The sequence below is a fragment of the Thamnophis elegans genome, chromosome 13, assembly GCF_009769535.1.
Source record: "Thamnophis elegans isolate rThaEle1 chromosome 13, rThaEle1.pri, whole genome shotgun sequence".
Lineage (NCBI taxonomy): Eukaryota > Metazoa > Chordata > Lepidosauria > Squamata > Colubridae > Thamnophis > Thamnophis elegans.
The window spans coordinates 35,247,802-35,264,002 of record NC_045553.1 but is presented as its reverse complement, the minus strand read 5'-3'; the positions used below and the strand labels follow the sequence as shown (position 1 = coordinate 35,264,002).

General features: G+C 39.8%; 1 protein-coding gene across 1 annotated transcript in view; it reads right to left on the bottom strand.

Moving 5' to 3' along the window:
- CAMK2B (calcium/calmodulin dependent protein kinase II beta) overlaps positions 1-16,201 on the bottom strand; it is a 216,963-nt gene that overhangs the window by 24,630 nt on the left and 176,132 nt on the right. Inside the window, exons 14-16 of the mRNA XM_032229280.1 lie at positions 8,389-8,426; positions 7,948-8,019; positions 2,022-2,066 (exon numbers count right to left, since the gene is read on the bottom strand). Coding sequence (XP_032085171.1) covers positions 2,022-2,066; positions 7,948-8,019; positions 8,389-8,426 — 155 coding nt within the window. The remainder of the gene's footprint in view (positions 1-2,021; positions 2,067-7,947; positions 8,020-8,388; positions 8,427-16,201) is intronic.

The following is a 16,201-nucleotide window of genomic DNA, read 5'->3' as shown; positions in this document are numbered from 1 at the left end:
TCATTCATATCTTTCCCCTTCTGTTCAATTGTGTCTGATTCTTGTAGATTGCCTCGAGTGCCTGCATTTTTGCTGGGGGAATCAAATGCAGTAATACCAGCAAATGTGATATCCTCACAAGTTCTTCTGGACACAAACCACCTATCTCATTTGTCAAAAACAGAGTCGGTTTAACATTATGATGATATTTTAAAACAGTACAGTTTTCTGCGACACCTTAAAGACAAGGGTTGCTTTCCATCATGGTGAAAAAGCTATGTTTCTCACATGAGACGATTCTCCCCCCCAAATATTTGCAGCAGAAAAGAATACATTCTAGAAATAATCGTAAATGTGAACAGAAGACCTTAGTGGCCTCCATTTATTGCCCAGTTGGAAGAAAGTCAAAGCCCCACATTCAACACCATCTCCCCAGATTTTTCATTCCAATATAATTTGATATATGGGTACCATTCCTCAGACTTACGATTTTACTTCGTCTAAAAAAAGAAGTTGCATAATTAGAAAAAACATTATCCTTTTTTTTCCTTAAAATCCATCTAAGCCAGGAAATCTTCTGTCCAGAAGAAAAGATAAATAAATGGGGAGGTTGGTACTAATATGGTTTCCTTGACCAGCCTCTATCAGATTCAACCTTTAAAAAAATAAAAAAAATGAACCAGCCAGCCTGCAAAAAAAAATAAAAATAAAGGCCAACTGGTTCTCTTCTTAAGGCTATGTCAGATGCACTGAGTGAATGGGCTTGAAGAGGTAGCATAAACATGGTAAAAAATCAAAGCCCCTGCAGCAAAGAATGGGTTAAGAAAATGCAGGTCTGAGTGGAAGTGAAGGCTGGGACCGATAATGAATGATTGTGACATGGAGCAACTATGCTGGTCCTCAGACCGTACACCCTCTTGGGATGTGTCTCTTTAAGTCTGCCTGGCTGCGTTCTTTCACTTGAGCATGAAGGAGCTCTGGGGTCAGAGTTTGAGGCTTTCTTCCCCATCCTATAACCCAGCACAAAAACACTCCGTTGAGATTTTTAGAAGTATAGTTGGGATTACGAGAGTCTCCACATAGATTGAGAACTTGAGATGGGGAAGGTTGCCTCCCCAATCTGGAGTTCTTCCCCATCTGGAGTCCTCAATCTGTGTAGAGACTGCAGTAACCCAAAATAGTAGTCTCAACACATTCTAGGACCAGAATAGGAGAAAGCAGGTTTGAAAGACAATCCCGTCCTCCAGAAGATCTAGTTTCAGGTGACAAGTTATCAACTTCTTCCCCTCAATTCAGGGGTGGGTTTCTCGCCCCATTCCAACCGGTTCGGTTGGAATGGGGCCGGCGGCGTCCTCGTGCACGCGCGCAGCGCACGCATGCATACTAGCGTCTGTGCAATGCTCCAGCTGCTCCTGGAGGATCGCGCAGGCGCTGTCTGTGCATGCGTGGAAGTGCAGAACTCGTCAAAACCGGGTAAGGAACGCGGGCGGGCGGGTGCGCCCTTCGCCATTCTCGGAAGTTACTTACTTCCGGGTTCGCCGACCAACCGGTTTGCGGAGACCGCCGCGAACCGGTTGAAACCCACCCCTGTCTCAATTCCATCTGTTCTGTCTGGACCATCTTCATTAGCCTCTTTGTTAAGCCTAAAAGGCCTGGGTACAAAATGTAGGGAACATTTCCACCAGCAAGGGAGCCATGGAAATTCTTCACCTTTGTCCCCCAAATAGTGGAAAGTCTAATATTTGAAGAATAAGGTTATATTATATTCTTCAAGGCGGCCAAACCTTTGAAAAACATTTGTAACTTTGTGCTTTCCATAACACCTCAAAAGACAGTCCTCTTCCCGCACCTTTAATTAGGCCAGTGGATTAGAGTCTAGGGTGCAGGATTTCGGGTACATGGGAAAAGGCACAACAAAGAGCCTACAGTCTGTCCCCAGAGGTGAAATTACACAGCAATGCAAGGAGCAGAAAAAAAGTCAATTTTTATCCAAGATAACAAAAAGGGCAAAACTGAGGAGAAGGAAAGACAGGCAGCAGTACCTTAATGCTGTCCACTGGGTTATGGATAACGGTGGTTTGAGGCTCCTACAGAGGAAGGAAAGATGAACCAAAGAAGAACAGAACAAAGAAGAGGAAGAAATTAAAAAATATATATATAAGGAGAAGAGGCAATAATTGGAAGAGGAGATGGAGCAGAAAATGATGGTAAAAAATATGAAAAAAAAGGGAAAAGGAAGAGGGGGGAAAAAAGACCAAGACCCACATAAGAGCAGGGGAGGGGGAACAAAATGGAAGGGAAAAAAGCAAAAGGCAATTAGTTCAGCAAAAGGCAAATGATTAACAAACAAAAAGTGGCAGAATAAATCAGGAAGAGAAGAATCAAAACTGGAAAATTTTCCATGAATGAAACCAAAAAATCATATTTGAACCCCATGGTAAGATTGCTGTGATCCCCCCCTTGGAAATGGAGAGGGCAAGCGGAGGTATCTACGTTTATAATCCATTTGCGAGCCAAAGAAATTGCTGCAATAGGGAGCATGGTCAGGAGAACAAAGAAGAAACTTATAGGTGGGAGCGGCAACTAACCCTCCTACCTGGGCAATTAGCATCACAACGCAGGTTCCACTGAAGTTTGAAGGAGGGAAAAACGAAGCAAAAGAAGAGCAGAAGGTCCTCTGAGCACATTACTCGGACTTGTGCTATGCCCAGAATTTTTGAGTTAAGAACCAATCTCTACCTCACTTCATGGGGGCATCCTATGATGATCCTGCAGTTTGGACCGCTCATCCATAGGTGGTGGGTACAAAACAGAGGGCTGAGCAAGAGGTATGGGGTATGAAAAGTCCATCCAATATAATTCTAGAGGTAGCTGAGCAGAGGTTTTGCTAGCTGAGAACTTACCTTCCATAAAGTACGTTGTTGTTTTGCAAACCTTCAGTGCTTTTCTGACAGTTTTAAGACGTACTTACCTGGAAGCAGGTAATTCTAGGGCACTAAACTAATTTGTTCAATTTGCATGGATATGGACATGGCTTGGTGTAGGCAAGGTGTTAAAGTGAATTTGGGAGGAATAGTCAACATATAAGAATAAGAGACTCATTCTCTTTTTTAATCTGACTGTTAAAGTATCAGGTGGCTTAACAGGGGAGAACTTGGGAGAAGAAGGACCATTCCAACACTGAGAAACTGCCAGAAAACTTGTCTGTAATGTATTTGATGTGGTCTAAGAATTATCCACATGTATATCTCTCCCTACTTTAGTAACAGTGAATATGCATGTGTGGCCAATTTATGACCTGGTGCTAAATATGCTTAAAGGTGTTGTGTGAATAAAATGGGGAAGGAGAAGAGACATACGCAAGTTAATAAAGCTTTGAAGCAACTCAATAGTAAATAATGCATGCTTTGGTGCAGGATCTTATAAATTCAATCTTTGGCATTTCCAGTTAAATGAGCAGGTAGCTTGAGGTGTTTCTCCTTTGTCGTGAACCTTTTAAAAAATCCTGTCAATCACCATTCAGCTGCCTTCTCCAAGTTGATGCATTTCAGACAGGCTGGTCACCAGAGATATTGCAATCCCAATGCATTTAAAGGAGATCAGATTGAAGAAGGCTGCTGTTGACCCCCAACATAAGGTTTAACAGAATAACAGAGTTGAAAGGGATCTTGGAGGACTGGTTCAAACCCCTGCTCAAGCAGGAAAGCCTAAACCATTTCAGACAAATGGTTGTCCAATCTCAGCTAGATGAACAATTTAATTTGAGCTGTTAAAGCAACCTCCTTGGTTCCTGCTTCTTAAAGTATTTTCAAAGTAGGCTTGATCCTAAGCTCATGTTATGTCTTACAACAGCAGCAGCTATGAAAGGAAGTGCTGAACCAAAACCTCATTTTTAGATAATTGTGAAAGCAAGACATTTTTTTTTCTACAGCTGATACCTACAATCCAGTTTGTGCAAACCTGCTAAGAATTCCAGGAAGAATATGAATTACTATAATGGCTCATGCGGTTGGACTTAAAGGCTAAGAGACCTAACTGTGCAAGCTTGGTGCAGCTCAATAGTCCTTTTTATGCGAGGGGTTGGGGATCTGGAAGAATGAGTTCATAAAAAGGCAGGTTTCGGTACTCACGAATTACCTATTGACACAGGCACCAGCACTGCCCATTTAAGAGGCTATTCAGAACTAGCAATAAAAGCAAAGCATCTTGACTGCCACTGTGAGGAACTGAACAAAACTGTGTTTGAGGGTTGCAGATGAAAGTAAATTCCCATCTGAAGAGATTGGAACGATGGGTGGGAGTATCAGCCGGGGAGGGGAAGCGGGAGTGAATGGAAGCAAAAAACTTAGATTTCACATCTCTTTTCAAGACCCAACCCTGTGTTTCTTTCCCCCACTGGCAAACTCTGAATTGATGCATTCTTCACCAGTCGCTGTGTAATATTTAATATGCCACATAGGGCTCTAGCTATTGAAATCTTGGAAGGGTTGGCCTCCTTGCCTTCAACAAAGCCAAGCTCTTGCTTAATAGATAATTGGAGAATTGGGCTGGGGGGAGGGGACCATCCATTTTGCTCAATCAAAGGCAGTTTTCAACCCTGTTTCTTTGGAAGGCAACTATTGTTCCCCTTGATCACAGAAGGAATCTGTATTTCCTGCCACACTGAAGAAACTGATAAGCTTTTCCCAACATATATTATCATCTAGGGTGATTCTATGCTGGGGGAAAAAATTCCAGAGTCCTATTAAGTTTATTTCTGGAATCTTTCCTAGTATCAACTACATAAATTGACTATAGAGAAATTTGCCATCTCATTCAATTAACACTTTCTCCTTGAAAGGAAGGGCCAACGACTGACATAGCTTGGGAAATGATCACTACCCACCAATACTCTGAAAATAGCATTTATCATATAACAACAGCATTTCAAAGTGCCTCTTTTAAGCTCATAAGAGAACCAAATAACTGAAATACATATCATTTTTCATCATTAAAACCAGTTCAAAGACTAGTTTTCAATTGAAGAATGACAAAGAAAATTGAAGATAAATGGGCTGTAAACATTGAATATGGGTCTCAGAAAAAAGAAGTAGTTTGTGCTATAAGAAAGAAGTTCAATCTTGTTTTGATCAATGATAACAGCCCATTTACTGCATTTTTAACACTCCACAACCTTCCTGGTTTATGTATGATGTAGATATGCGCTATTCTCTTCTGGACAACTCCATGTACTGTTCTGGATTCCTACAATTTAATTTAAACCTGCTGTTTCCATCCCTTGATCTCTTTTAATACATTTTGTACTGAAAAATTAGTGGGCAAAGAAAACCTTTCCATCAAAAAATGTCACAGGCATTTAAAGAATTAGTCTCATTGTCTAATTTGTATCATATCCATATAAGCAAAGCACAGAATGTGATTACCTATAACTGCCCAATATGTTTTCGATCTGCATCCTCCTGAAGATTCATTAAAATCCCAGTTGTGGAATTTTATTTCCCTTCAAAAGCAATATAAACTTCAAGGTAACTTCCTAGCCGGCAAAGCCAGTATATTAAGACTTCATGAAAAACATTATTACAAAACTGATATTTATTTGGTAGAAGAGCTCTACACAAGCTATTGTTCCTGTGTTCAAATGCAAGACCTCCAAGTTATTCGAAGAATTCCATATTTGCCACCTTTGAAGGGATACTAAATAAATTCATGTTGCAATCATTTTTTTAAAGAAAAATAATGTTTAGTGTTTTAATCTGGGCTAACATGCTTCATATAGAATTATTTAGAGCAGTAATTGTTGCTTTAAAGAGTTCACACTAATGTGATTAGATTTGTTTCTTATAAAGTCAATTTGCGGTTTAGTTTGTTGCTCTCTTCTTTTTCTGTTCTGTCTTTAAGGTTATGGCACAATTTTGTCTATCAAGAAGAGAATGAAAAGGAATAGCTACAAAATAGATATAAAAAATCAATCCAGGTTTGATGTGGCAATGAATCTACTGAAAATAAAGACTAAAATAGAAGTATTTTTAAGGTTCGCAAATAGAGCCAAGGTGGCGCAGTGGGAGCCAAGGTGGCGCAGTGGTTAAATGCAGCACTGCAGGCTACTGCTAGATCAGCAGGTCAGCGGTTCAAATCTCACCGGCTCAGGGTTGACTCAGCCTTCCATCCTTCCGAGGTGGGTAAAATGAGGACCCAGATTGTTGGGGGCAATATGCTGACTCTCTGTAAACCGCTTAGAGAGGCCTGAAAGGCCTATGAAGCGGTATATAAGTCTACTGCTATTGCTATTGCTATTGCTATTGCTAGAGCTTCTGAGAGCTTTAAAACTTCTATAATAATTCTAATGCCTTCACCTGTTAATGCTTCAGTGACTTGTTGACAGTGGAGCAAAGTGTGAAAAGTTTAAATAGTTCCTATACGTATTATCCTAATGCCTACTTTACAGCTTTTTCCTCTATATATATTTACAATAATTACATAAAAATAATAAGAACCTAGAATCTGTAACTCCTATGAAAACATATGGGGCTCTGCAAATCAATTAAGGTTTATTAAATGTTTATGCCATACAGTTATTTCCCAGAATTATTGTTCCAGAAGTTTTAAAACATTTATAATGAACGTTCTTTTGCACTTTTTTACACTTGAGAAAAAGGCTAGGCTTGTGGAAACTTGGGATTGGCCCTCAGTGGAATAAAATATTTAGAGAAAATTTAAGAGATTTAAAATTTTAAATTGAACCTTCCACCATACAGAACCTGGGCCAGAATTGATCAGAGCAGTTCCAAAACCCAGGTCAAAAAATAGTGGCTTTAAATGGCAGATTTAAGGAACAGGTTTCAGTTGGACATTAGAAAAATGTCAAATGATTATTAAATCAAGTAGCGCATTGCCTCCAGAGTGGAATTGCCTTTGCTGAAAGTATTTTGAAAAAGAAAGAATGGACACCTGTCAGGTGCTGAAGCATTGAGTAAGGACCTGGATTAAGGCTCAATTAAGACTTCTCTAGAACCTCTCATATTCCATGATTGTACAATTTTATTCTCTTTTTCTAACCATTTTTTGAAAACTGAAAAAGTTTTCATTTGCTGGTTTGGCCAGTGCATTTCATACTTGCCATATTGAAGTCTCATTTAGCACCAAATCGTAATGTAGCCATGAAGTTATGAATATTTAAGTTTCTGTAACCAACATGACCTCTGGATCGAACACATCTGGAAAGGAGGTTTTGATACTCAGGCACGAAGTACAAATTTGCACAAAGCAGACCAGGGTGATATCCACAGATGGGATTCAGAGAGAGTTTAGAGGTGGGAAAAAAAATAGTTGACAACCAGAGTTACCGGATTCTACTAGTTCTCAGAATGACTGATGAGACAAGGTGTAATTATAAGACACTCTTACTTATTTTTTCCGACCAAGAATAAAGAGGCCTTTGTTTTTCTTTTTTTGAGGGAGAGGTGGGGAAATTTTTTTTGTTTGATTGTCTGCTGGGATAGAAGACAATATTAATTTGCAATTCAAATATCCTTATTTTGTGCCTTGTATTATTGAATGGGAGAATCTGAGACATCCTAATCAATGTGGAATACACTGTGGCTTAATTTTGTTACCAGGAAGCAAATTAAAACATTTAAGATTGAACTGAATTCTAGTTAGCAAGATCAACTGAATGGGGTCTTCTGGTTTGGACTGCCTAATGAGTAAAATATATATATATGGAGGATAAGCAGGAGGACCATGAAAAAATTCTGAACTGTCTCCCAACAATGGAGCAAAAATAGCATGAAACAATTTAGGGATTCCCAACAGTATCAGTTAGAGACAGAACATAGAGTTGAAGTCCTTAAATAATGTATAGTCGTATCAGCAAGCATTAAAGAGCAATTATAACTGCAAAACCACAGGGAAATCAGTGTCCCAATTTTGTTTATAAAAACAGAAAGAAAAATAGAAGGGAAACTGTACCAGTGCAGCTGGAGGAAGGGTCCCTTTTGGGCTGGTAACTCCGGCGCTGCTTTTGGTGCTGTTTGTCTGAGGCTGTATCAAACATACACATTTTCGTCAATGAAAAAATGAACACAAAGCACTTTTTATTCAGATAATCCATATCAAGTCTATTTAAACCCATAAAGATTGCATCACTTCATGATTTACATAGCAATTACGTACAGATAAAGCTTTGGAAGAGAATGAGCTCTCCTTTCACCGCTGTTCAGAAGGTTTTAACGTGGAGTATAGAAGAGTACTCTCATTTCTACTATTTAGCTACTTTGCTAATTGAGTTTCTGAAAACGATTGTGGGCTTAGAGCAGAACAATCTCTCCCATTAATACAGCACAAGCGCAAATCTTTCCCCGGCTTTTTCTTTTTCATGGAATGTCCCACAAAAGCCAGAAATATATTTACCTTCACGCCGTCCGCTTTCTTATTCAGTAAACTTTTAGCTGCTGCATAAGGAGGGAAGAAGAGATTTTAGTGGCAACTGTCTTGGTGTCTTGAGAAATACTTTGCACTGTCTAAATAGTCCTTCCCTCCTCCCCACAAAACCCCAGTGTTTCCCCATCCAACTACTAAAAGGCGACTTGAGAACAATGGCTAAGCCCCAACATCTCCAAGCCAGAAGTAAACCTACAGATGAATAAGTTTCACAAACAGGCAACCTCCCAAAAGCAGGGAAGTCGGTAATGGGTCTGCAATAATACAAAAGAGTGGAAGCTTTGCTCAATGGCATTTTAGTCACTGTTGTTTCTCAAACTGCCATTTGCTTGGCTTGGGCACACATTACTTTGTCCAAACTGTGCCCCAAAACCACAAAGAGGGTGTCTCTGTACAGCAGTGTTCTGTTTAACAAAGCAGTAGTCTGAATAAATTGGGACAGGATCCTTCCATGGAGAAATTCCTTCTCCCCCTTAGCTGAACTTGCAGAAGAACATGGACAGCTTCTTCTTGAATATTAATTCTTTTGGGCTAATAGCTCCAAGACCTACTCCTAAGTACCTACTCGTTTTAGAGACACTGACATTTGCAATGAAAATGCTAGATCTTTTCAACAGAATTGCATACAGTTTCTTTTCTTTTTTGAAATAAGGCGTATCAGTCTTTCTCGTACTAGGTAAATCTTCAAGACAACCTTGAATCTTGGAGATGCCCCTATAACTATCTTGGCAACAATCGATCTTCTTCTAAGATGATACTATCACCATCATGATGCAACGTAGTCCCATGGTTCTAGCATCCCCCAGTAGTTTCCCATTTAGGGATGCCTACAAGTCAGTGTTGATACCTGGTAGACTGTCTGGATTAGTCCTTGAAGTCTTCTTGGCAAGACTTTTGGGAGTGGTTTGCCATTGCCTCTTTCCTAAGGCTAAGAGAGAGTAACTAGTCCAAAATTAATCTAACATGGGACTAGAACTCACAGTCTCCAGTTTATAGCCTGGTGCCTTAGCCACTACACAAACAGGCTCTCTCCTTTCACACTGAGAATTTCCAAATTCTTAAACATGAGCTGTAACCCAAGCTGACTCTCGCCAACCAAGCTGTACAATTCTGCTCCTAGCAACAATTTTTATCTTCGAAACAAGGTTGGAGCTCATATTCTGATTTCTAAGCAAGTCACATCTGCTTCTTTACTGAAGCCACTCTATTACAGTCCATTAAGCAAGCTGCATTATTTTCCCATGTGTTAAGATTGTGACCTTATTACGCCCAATATAGTATCGGTCTTTTTTTCTCTGTAATTGGGATTTCCATGTAAATGGTGAATCATTTCATTTCCACCTACAACTCATGAGATATTGATAATCCTCAAAAATTCAATGATTACAGTAGTGGCTTCTTATGTCAGGTTGGAGTATGTCATTCAGAGAATATGGATTTCTTGGCCATTGCATGGTCGGTTTTTTGTTTTTGTAATTGCTTCTTGTTGCTATTATTTGGCTGAGGAGAGACCCAAGTGTGATATGGGGGGGGAAAAGCTGAACTGAAATGAAATGCATGGCAAGGCTGGGAGTGGGATTAAGAAGAGTGATAAGAGCAAGTGTGGTAGGGATTAAAACTAAAGTGAATAGAAACTTGGTTGTCCGTTATTTGGATCCTGATTAAGAGAACTTCAGGGAATCAACAATGCCATGAGAATCTTCTAGGGACTGAACAATTGATGACTATTGCGTTGCATCTGGGCAAAAAACCAGGTAATTTGTACAGTTGAATCAGTGGTGGGATTCAGCCAGTTCGCACCTATTCGGGAGAACCGGTTGTTAACTTTCTAACCAGTTCGGAGAAAGGGGTTGTTGGAAGAAATCTCATTTTGTTTTTTTTCCACTTTACAGGGCTAATCCTGTAAGGAAGGCAGGAAGGAAACATTCTGGTGTTGTTTCTAGCTTAATCTTTATTGCCCTGCTAACAGAAACTGCCTCTCCAGTTAACCCTTATTACATTATAACAGCTAAAGTGAAGCGCCCATCAACCTGAGTGACGTTGAGTTGGCCTCACCCACCCACACATGACCATTGAGCTCCTCCTACCCATCTGGTCATTAGGGCAGAGAACTGGTTGTTAAATTATTTGAATCCAACCACTGAGTTGAATGTATAGTTTGCAGTAAAAGAAACCAAGTTACAATCTATTATGGATCTACTGATGGAAGGTACTGATGTCAGATGGAGCAGCCTCTGCGGAAGAAGATGACTCCATCTGCTTCTGAATCCCAGTCTTATAATCCCCTTGGTCCCACATTAAGTCCAGTCACCACCATTGGTAGTTATTATATCAAAGGCCAGAACTCAACAAAAAGTTTGCTTACCTTACAGAAATTTACAGAAGAGGGAAAGGCGAGAGAGACAGGCAGTAAGGAGGATTGGAGGAAGGATGGGGAGAAAGAGAGGGAGAGAAAGAGGGGGGGAAAGGGGGGGAGAGAAAAAGTGTTGAGACAGAAAGCAAAGCCTTTGGGACAGAGGCCCTGTCTTGACACCAAAGGGGAGTGAAGCAGCAGCACCAGCATCACAGAAGCAGCACCACAGAAGCCTTTGCTCATACGCACAGGGAGGAAATGGGCCACACAATCACCACACTAATGGAAGAATGGAAACTCAAGGATAGAAAATGGACTCCAAGTAAGATGACATCGTTTCCCACAATGTATAAGTCTGGGACACCAGAATCAACATCACTTGGGTTTTCTTAAAGACATAACTCTTTTCCTACTCTCCCCTTAAGGCTAAATATTCTGGCTTGCAAAGGTTTCCTTTACTTTTTTCCAAGTTTACCTGCGACTCATGTAGAAGTGTGGAATTCGTCCTAATAAACTTGACACTCCAAAAGTCAGTCCCTCCCAAACCCAGTTATTGGAACTGCAAACCCCAGAATTCCTTAAATGGGGCCAAACGGGGGAGTTCCACCCTGGAGGAGGCTGTTGGATTGATGGCAGATTGCTCTCTGTCCTCCACCCATCAATCAGTAGAACAACTTGCCTCCAGTAGTTGCAGGTGCTCCAACATTGGAGGTTTTTAAGAAGAGACTGGCAACCATTTGTCTGAAATGGTGTTGGCTTTCCTGCTTGATCAGGAGGTTGGACTAGAAGACCTTCCAACTCTGTTCTTCTGTTATCTTTTTTTTGTTATCGTATTGATGTATTTATTCTTGTTGGGTTACTTTGTCATTGCTTATTTTATTGTTCTATTATTTTACTTCTGTTTGCATGCCTTCCATTGTCCTTCCTTTTTATTACTGTAAGCTGCCTAGAGTATCCCTACGGTGAGATAGGCAGCAAATAAATTTAACAAATAAAATAAAAATAAATAAACTCCCAAGAAGTATGATAAATGGATTGTATATTGGACTGAGAACATTTTAGCCATATAACATTCATGGAACATGACTACAATCATTGCTGCTACTTTTTAGCATTAAATAACTTCTTTAAATGGCATTTTGATAGAAACAATATTGGCAAGTTCTTATGTTAAAAGCAAAGATGGGGCAATGGCTGATATATCTCTGAAGGTTAGAATCACTGGTCTAGCTATATAGCAATGCCTCCAAATATAAGAAGAATCTGAAACAGAATGTATTACAGTTTATTATGCCGGGTGCAGAAGAGGAAATTACAGCTGTTCTTCAATATTGCTATAGCTCTAGCAGCATACAAAGCCTCAAACACCCCAAAAAGAAATGCAGAAAAGCTGGTTATTAAGGATATAGCCAATATTATACAAGGTGATTTCCCCTTGTTCTCCTTCCTTCTGATCAATCCAAATGTGTTATGGAGAATCCTTCACATCTGCAAGAGATTTATGAGCTATGTTGGAAGGTGCTGTAAAAAGAAAAGGAGGAATCCATTCTACTAGTGAACATGTTTTCATCAGAAGACAGATAGCACTGGATCCAATTCAATGTCCTTTGTTTTTAAGCCACCATAATCAAAATGATGAAGTTGACCTCAAAGAGTACTTGGAAAATACACGGAATGACTTTCTCTTCACCCCATCAGAAGGAGGTAGAATATTATCATTGTATCTTGATTTTGTCAGATGTTATGTCAGCAAATCAGTACTTTAAATGAAGGTATTTTCCTTGGACTGGGTCCAGGAGTTTCAGCTGTTGGATAATGCAGTGGTCAAGGTATTGAGTGGTGCATCCAGCTATGTGCATAACTGAAGCAACCACAGAATTGGCTGCCAAGGTGCTATTATGTCAGATTCAAGGTGCCATTTTTGATATATAAGAAACTAAAAAAATCTGAACAAGCCACTCATCACCATTACACTGAAGTCATCAGAGAAGTCTCGTTCTTACAGACAAGCCTCCTTGTGGCCACCTGCACTTTGGCACCATCTCCTCCGGAGACTGGTCAAGAGACCTTCAGCACTTGTTATGGACCTCTCTCTTTCCTGTATCAATGATGGAAGAGTTTTCCCTTCCACCACCTTTCCAATCAATCTGTTTCTACCTTTTTCTTATTGATCTTATTTTGGCCATTTTTATGGTAAGGTGATAGATTGAGAAATAGTCCCCCTCTCTCCCTCCCTTCCCACCTCTCTTTCTCTCTCTCTCTCCTCCTCCTCCTCCTCCTTCATCATCATCATCATTTATCTACCCATCTATTTTAAGTGCCCAGAGTTTCTTTGGATAGTGGGATGGGTGGCATATAAACTTAATAGACTAAAAATGTGTTCATGGCCACCTATCTCTCAGAAAGTGATTCTGCCCGGCATACAGGAAGTGTACGCTACTAAGTATGGAATCAGAATAAAATATATTAAATAATAACTAAATGAAATGGGCCAGGGCAACAACTGTGTTGCAAGGGGGGAAAAAAATCAACATTTCTTGTGTTGGCAATTGTATGAATCCAGTAAAAATCTTGCATTGCTCAGAATTTGGAAGGGAAAAGAATTGTTATAGGAAAAGTTTCAAGAACTACTGACCTTTCTTGAATATAGGCATTTTAGTCCCTACAGCAGTCTCTATATTTGGCAGTGATATTTATAATATCTTCTAACAGACAGAGGACAACAGGAGAAGGGCTTGGCTTCACTCCAAGAGCAGAATATAATCAGAATAGCACATATTAATCATCAACCGATTCGTATAGAATCAGGAAGCTAAAGAATAATAATACACCTGAGAATTAGAGGACTGGATGCATTTCAAAATGTGTGTTGATCAGGCAGCTACCAGAAGAATCTATATTCATCTCATGATTTTCTCTGTTCTTGGAGTTTCTTCTACTGTTTCTGTAGCATCAATGCTGTGTCTCTCTCTGAAAGTGAGGAACTGGCTACATCATTGCTTCTCAACCTTGGCAACTTTAAGACCTGTGGACTTCAACTCCCAAAATTCCCCAGCCATTACTTATTATCTGGAGTTGAAGTCTTAAAGTTGATACGGTTGAGAAACACCGTGTTACAGTATTTCATCTTCAGCATTAGAAAAACTGCTATCAATTATGAGTTGGATAACATATTCTTGAATTTCAATTTTAGAAGAAGATGCTAAATTAGAGAAACAAGACTGGAATATCACGGATGATCACTGCAAAGGTTACAGGATTAACAGAAGCACTTTCTGTAGTAAAGCAAAAATCTGCAATACGTGAAGCAGCTGTAAATAAAAACTGAGCATAAAGGGGGAACAAGAAGACTTGGAACTTTAAAATATCTTAAATCCTTGCGGGGGCAATTTTCTCAGATGACAATAATAAAAGATGTTACTGGTGATTATGTAGCAGCAGTAGCCACAGAGGCAGAGTGGAAGAATCCGAATGGAATAATTATAACTGTTCCCAAAGAAGAAAACCTACTTATTAAGCCTTTTTTGGATCTTAAAGGAGGCAGTTTTAAGTTCAATACAAAAATGAGCCTTTGTGTCTTTCCTTCATTTAAATTATGGGAGTTGGTCCAATACATGAAAAGCCCTGGGACGGAATAGGTTGGAGAAGAATATAATGTACGGCTTTTACACTGTACAACAAGGCACAAAGCAGTAGGATATTTCGCTTTAAAGAATTGGCGTACAAAATCAAGGAGACAGGCAATGCAGTAACCTAATTTTCTCTTTTGCTTCTTTCTCTCTTTTTTTCCAAGCCTGAAATCTTAAGGTGGGTTTTCAGAATGACATTAACTCAAAAGTAGCTTAGACCGGTCAAATGACTGCTACCATACAGAGCTATCCATCTTGCATGCACATCAGCCAGTTTCAGCACATCAGAAGCACTTTTCCGCTGTCTGAGAAGAATTACTTCTAATTCTTCTAGTCAAGGCCCAAATCATGCACCAGGGCTACACAAATTCCATGCACCATTTACCATTTTCACACTATCACAAAACTGGGGTACAGACAAACCTGTGACTACACCAAGCAACAAGAAGTTCTGGCATGAATAAAGCATCAAGGGAAACTTACGTTGGCATGCCTCAAGAACTGTCTGGATGGATTAGATATGGAAGAAAGGTGTGCTCCTGGACCCTAAACCCCTTACTCTAAAGCAATGAGCCTCACCTCTTTTCTCCACTCTAAGCTACATTTCATCTTCAGATGTTTGTAGCAGCATCAAGTATGGTCCAATTTTTGGTTTCTAGTCCTCCTACATTTTTCTACTGGTTCATCCCCGTTTTCATCTAATCCATAACAAAAAATTACAAAGAAATCCACCACTTGGTGCATTGTCTTTGGTTTTGCTTTCATAATCCTACCAGGGTATTGAACCAGAAACATATTAACCCACCCAAGGTTAATTTTTGGTTGAGCCGCAAAAGGATAGCAGGGTCCATTTGACTGCATATTTAATGAAGCTTAATGATCACTAGATGCATCAATTGAAACCATCTTGGTGAAATCAAGATGATCACCAAGTCTTCTCTAGCCTGGTGTCTCTAGATCAGGGATTCCCAATCTTGGCGATTTTAAGACATGTGGACAGTTCCAAGAATTCCTCAGCCAGCATGGGAACCCCTGCTCTAAGATGTTTTTGTACTCTGGTCCAAGAATTCCTAATCGCCCAAAGGTCATGATGGCTGAAAGTTATAGGAGCCCAAATTCAAACCATGGTGAGGTTTCAGGTGATGGGAGAGCTAAGCATAATTAGTTTTCTGATATAAAACATATTTTTTAAGGTTTAAGTTTTAAACAGCAGAACAGGGAACAAAATGACCTCCTAGAAAGGACTGGTCTACATCTTCTGCATGCTAACAAAATAAGCCTGATCTATACATTTACAGTTCTCTTTAGCAAAAGAGAACACCTCCATCAGAGTTCCTGGTTTCAACAGGGAAAAAATGGTAATTCTCATCATCCTTACTGATGCAGAAATTAAACTCCAGAGAAAGCCAAGCTATGAAACAAAGATCAAATTCGCTTTGATGCATGGGTGATGCCTTGTTATAGCCAAACTCATGTAGTGCATATTTTTATTAGCACCAACAGGTTCATCTGAGCAAGCTGCAGTTCTTTTAGGGAAAGAATATAACTCCCAACTCATAACAAATAATCAGCAAAGCAAGAGCGGAAATAGATATTCTTCCTTCTGCATTTCAAATGCTTAAGCTCCAAATCAGAGAGACAAGGTCAGGCAGGGAAGTGGGCAATCTTCCAAAATCCCTATCAAACTGTAAAAATCAATTTGTTGGTTGGTTGTTTATGAAAGAACCAACCCAAAAAATGTTGCCAGGATTAAATGACACTGGATGAGCTTCGCTGCTGGCAGTTAAATGAATACAACATA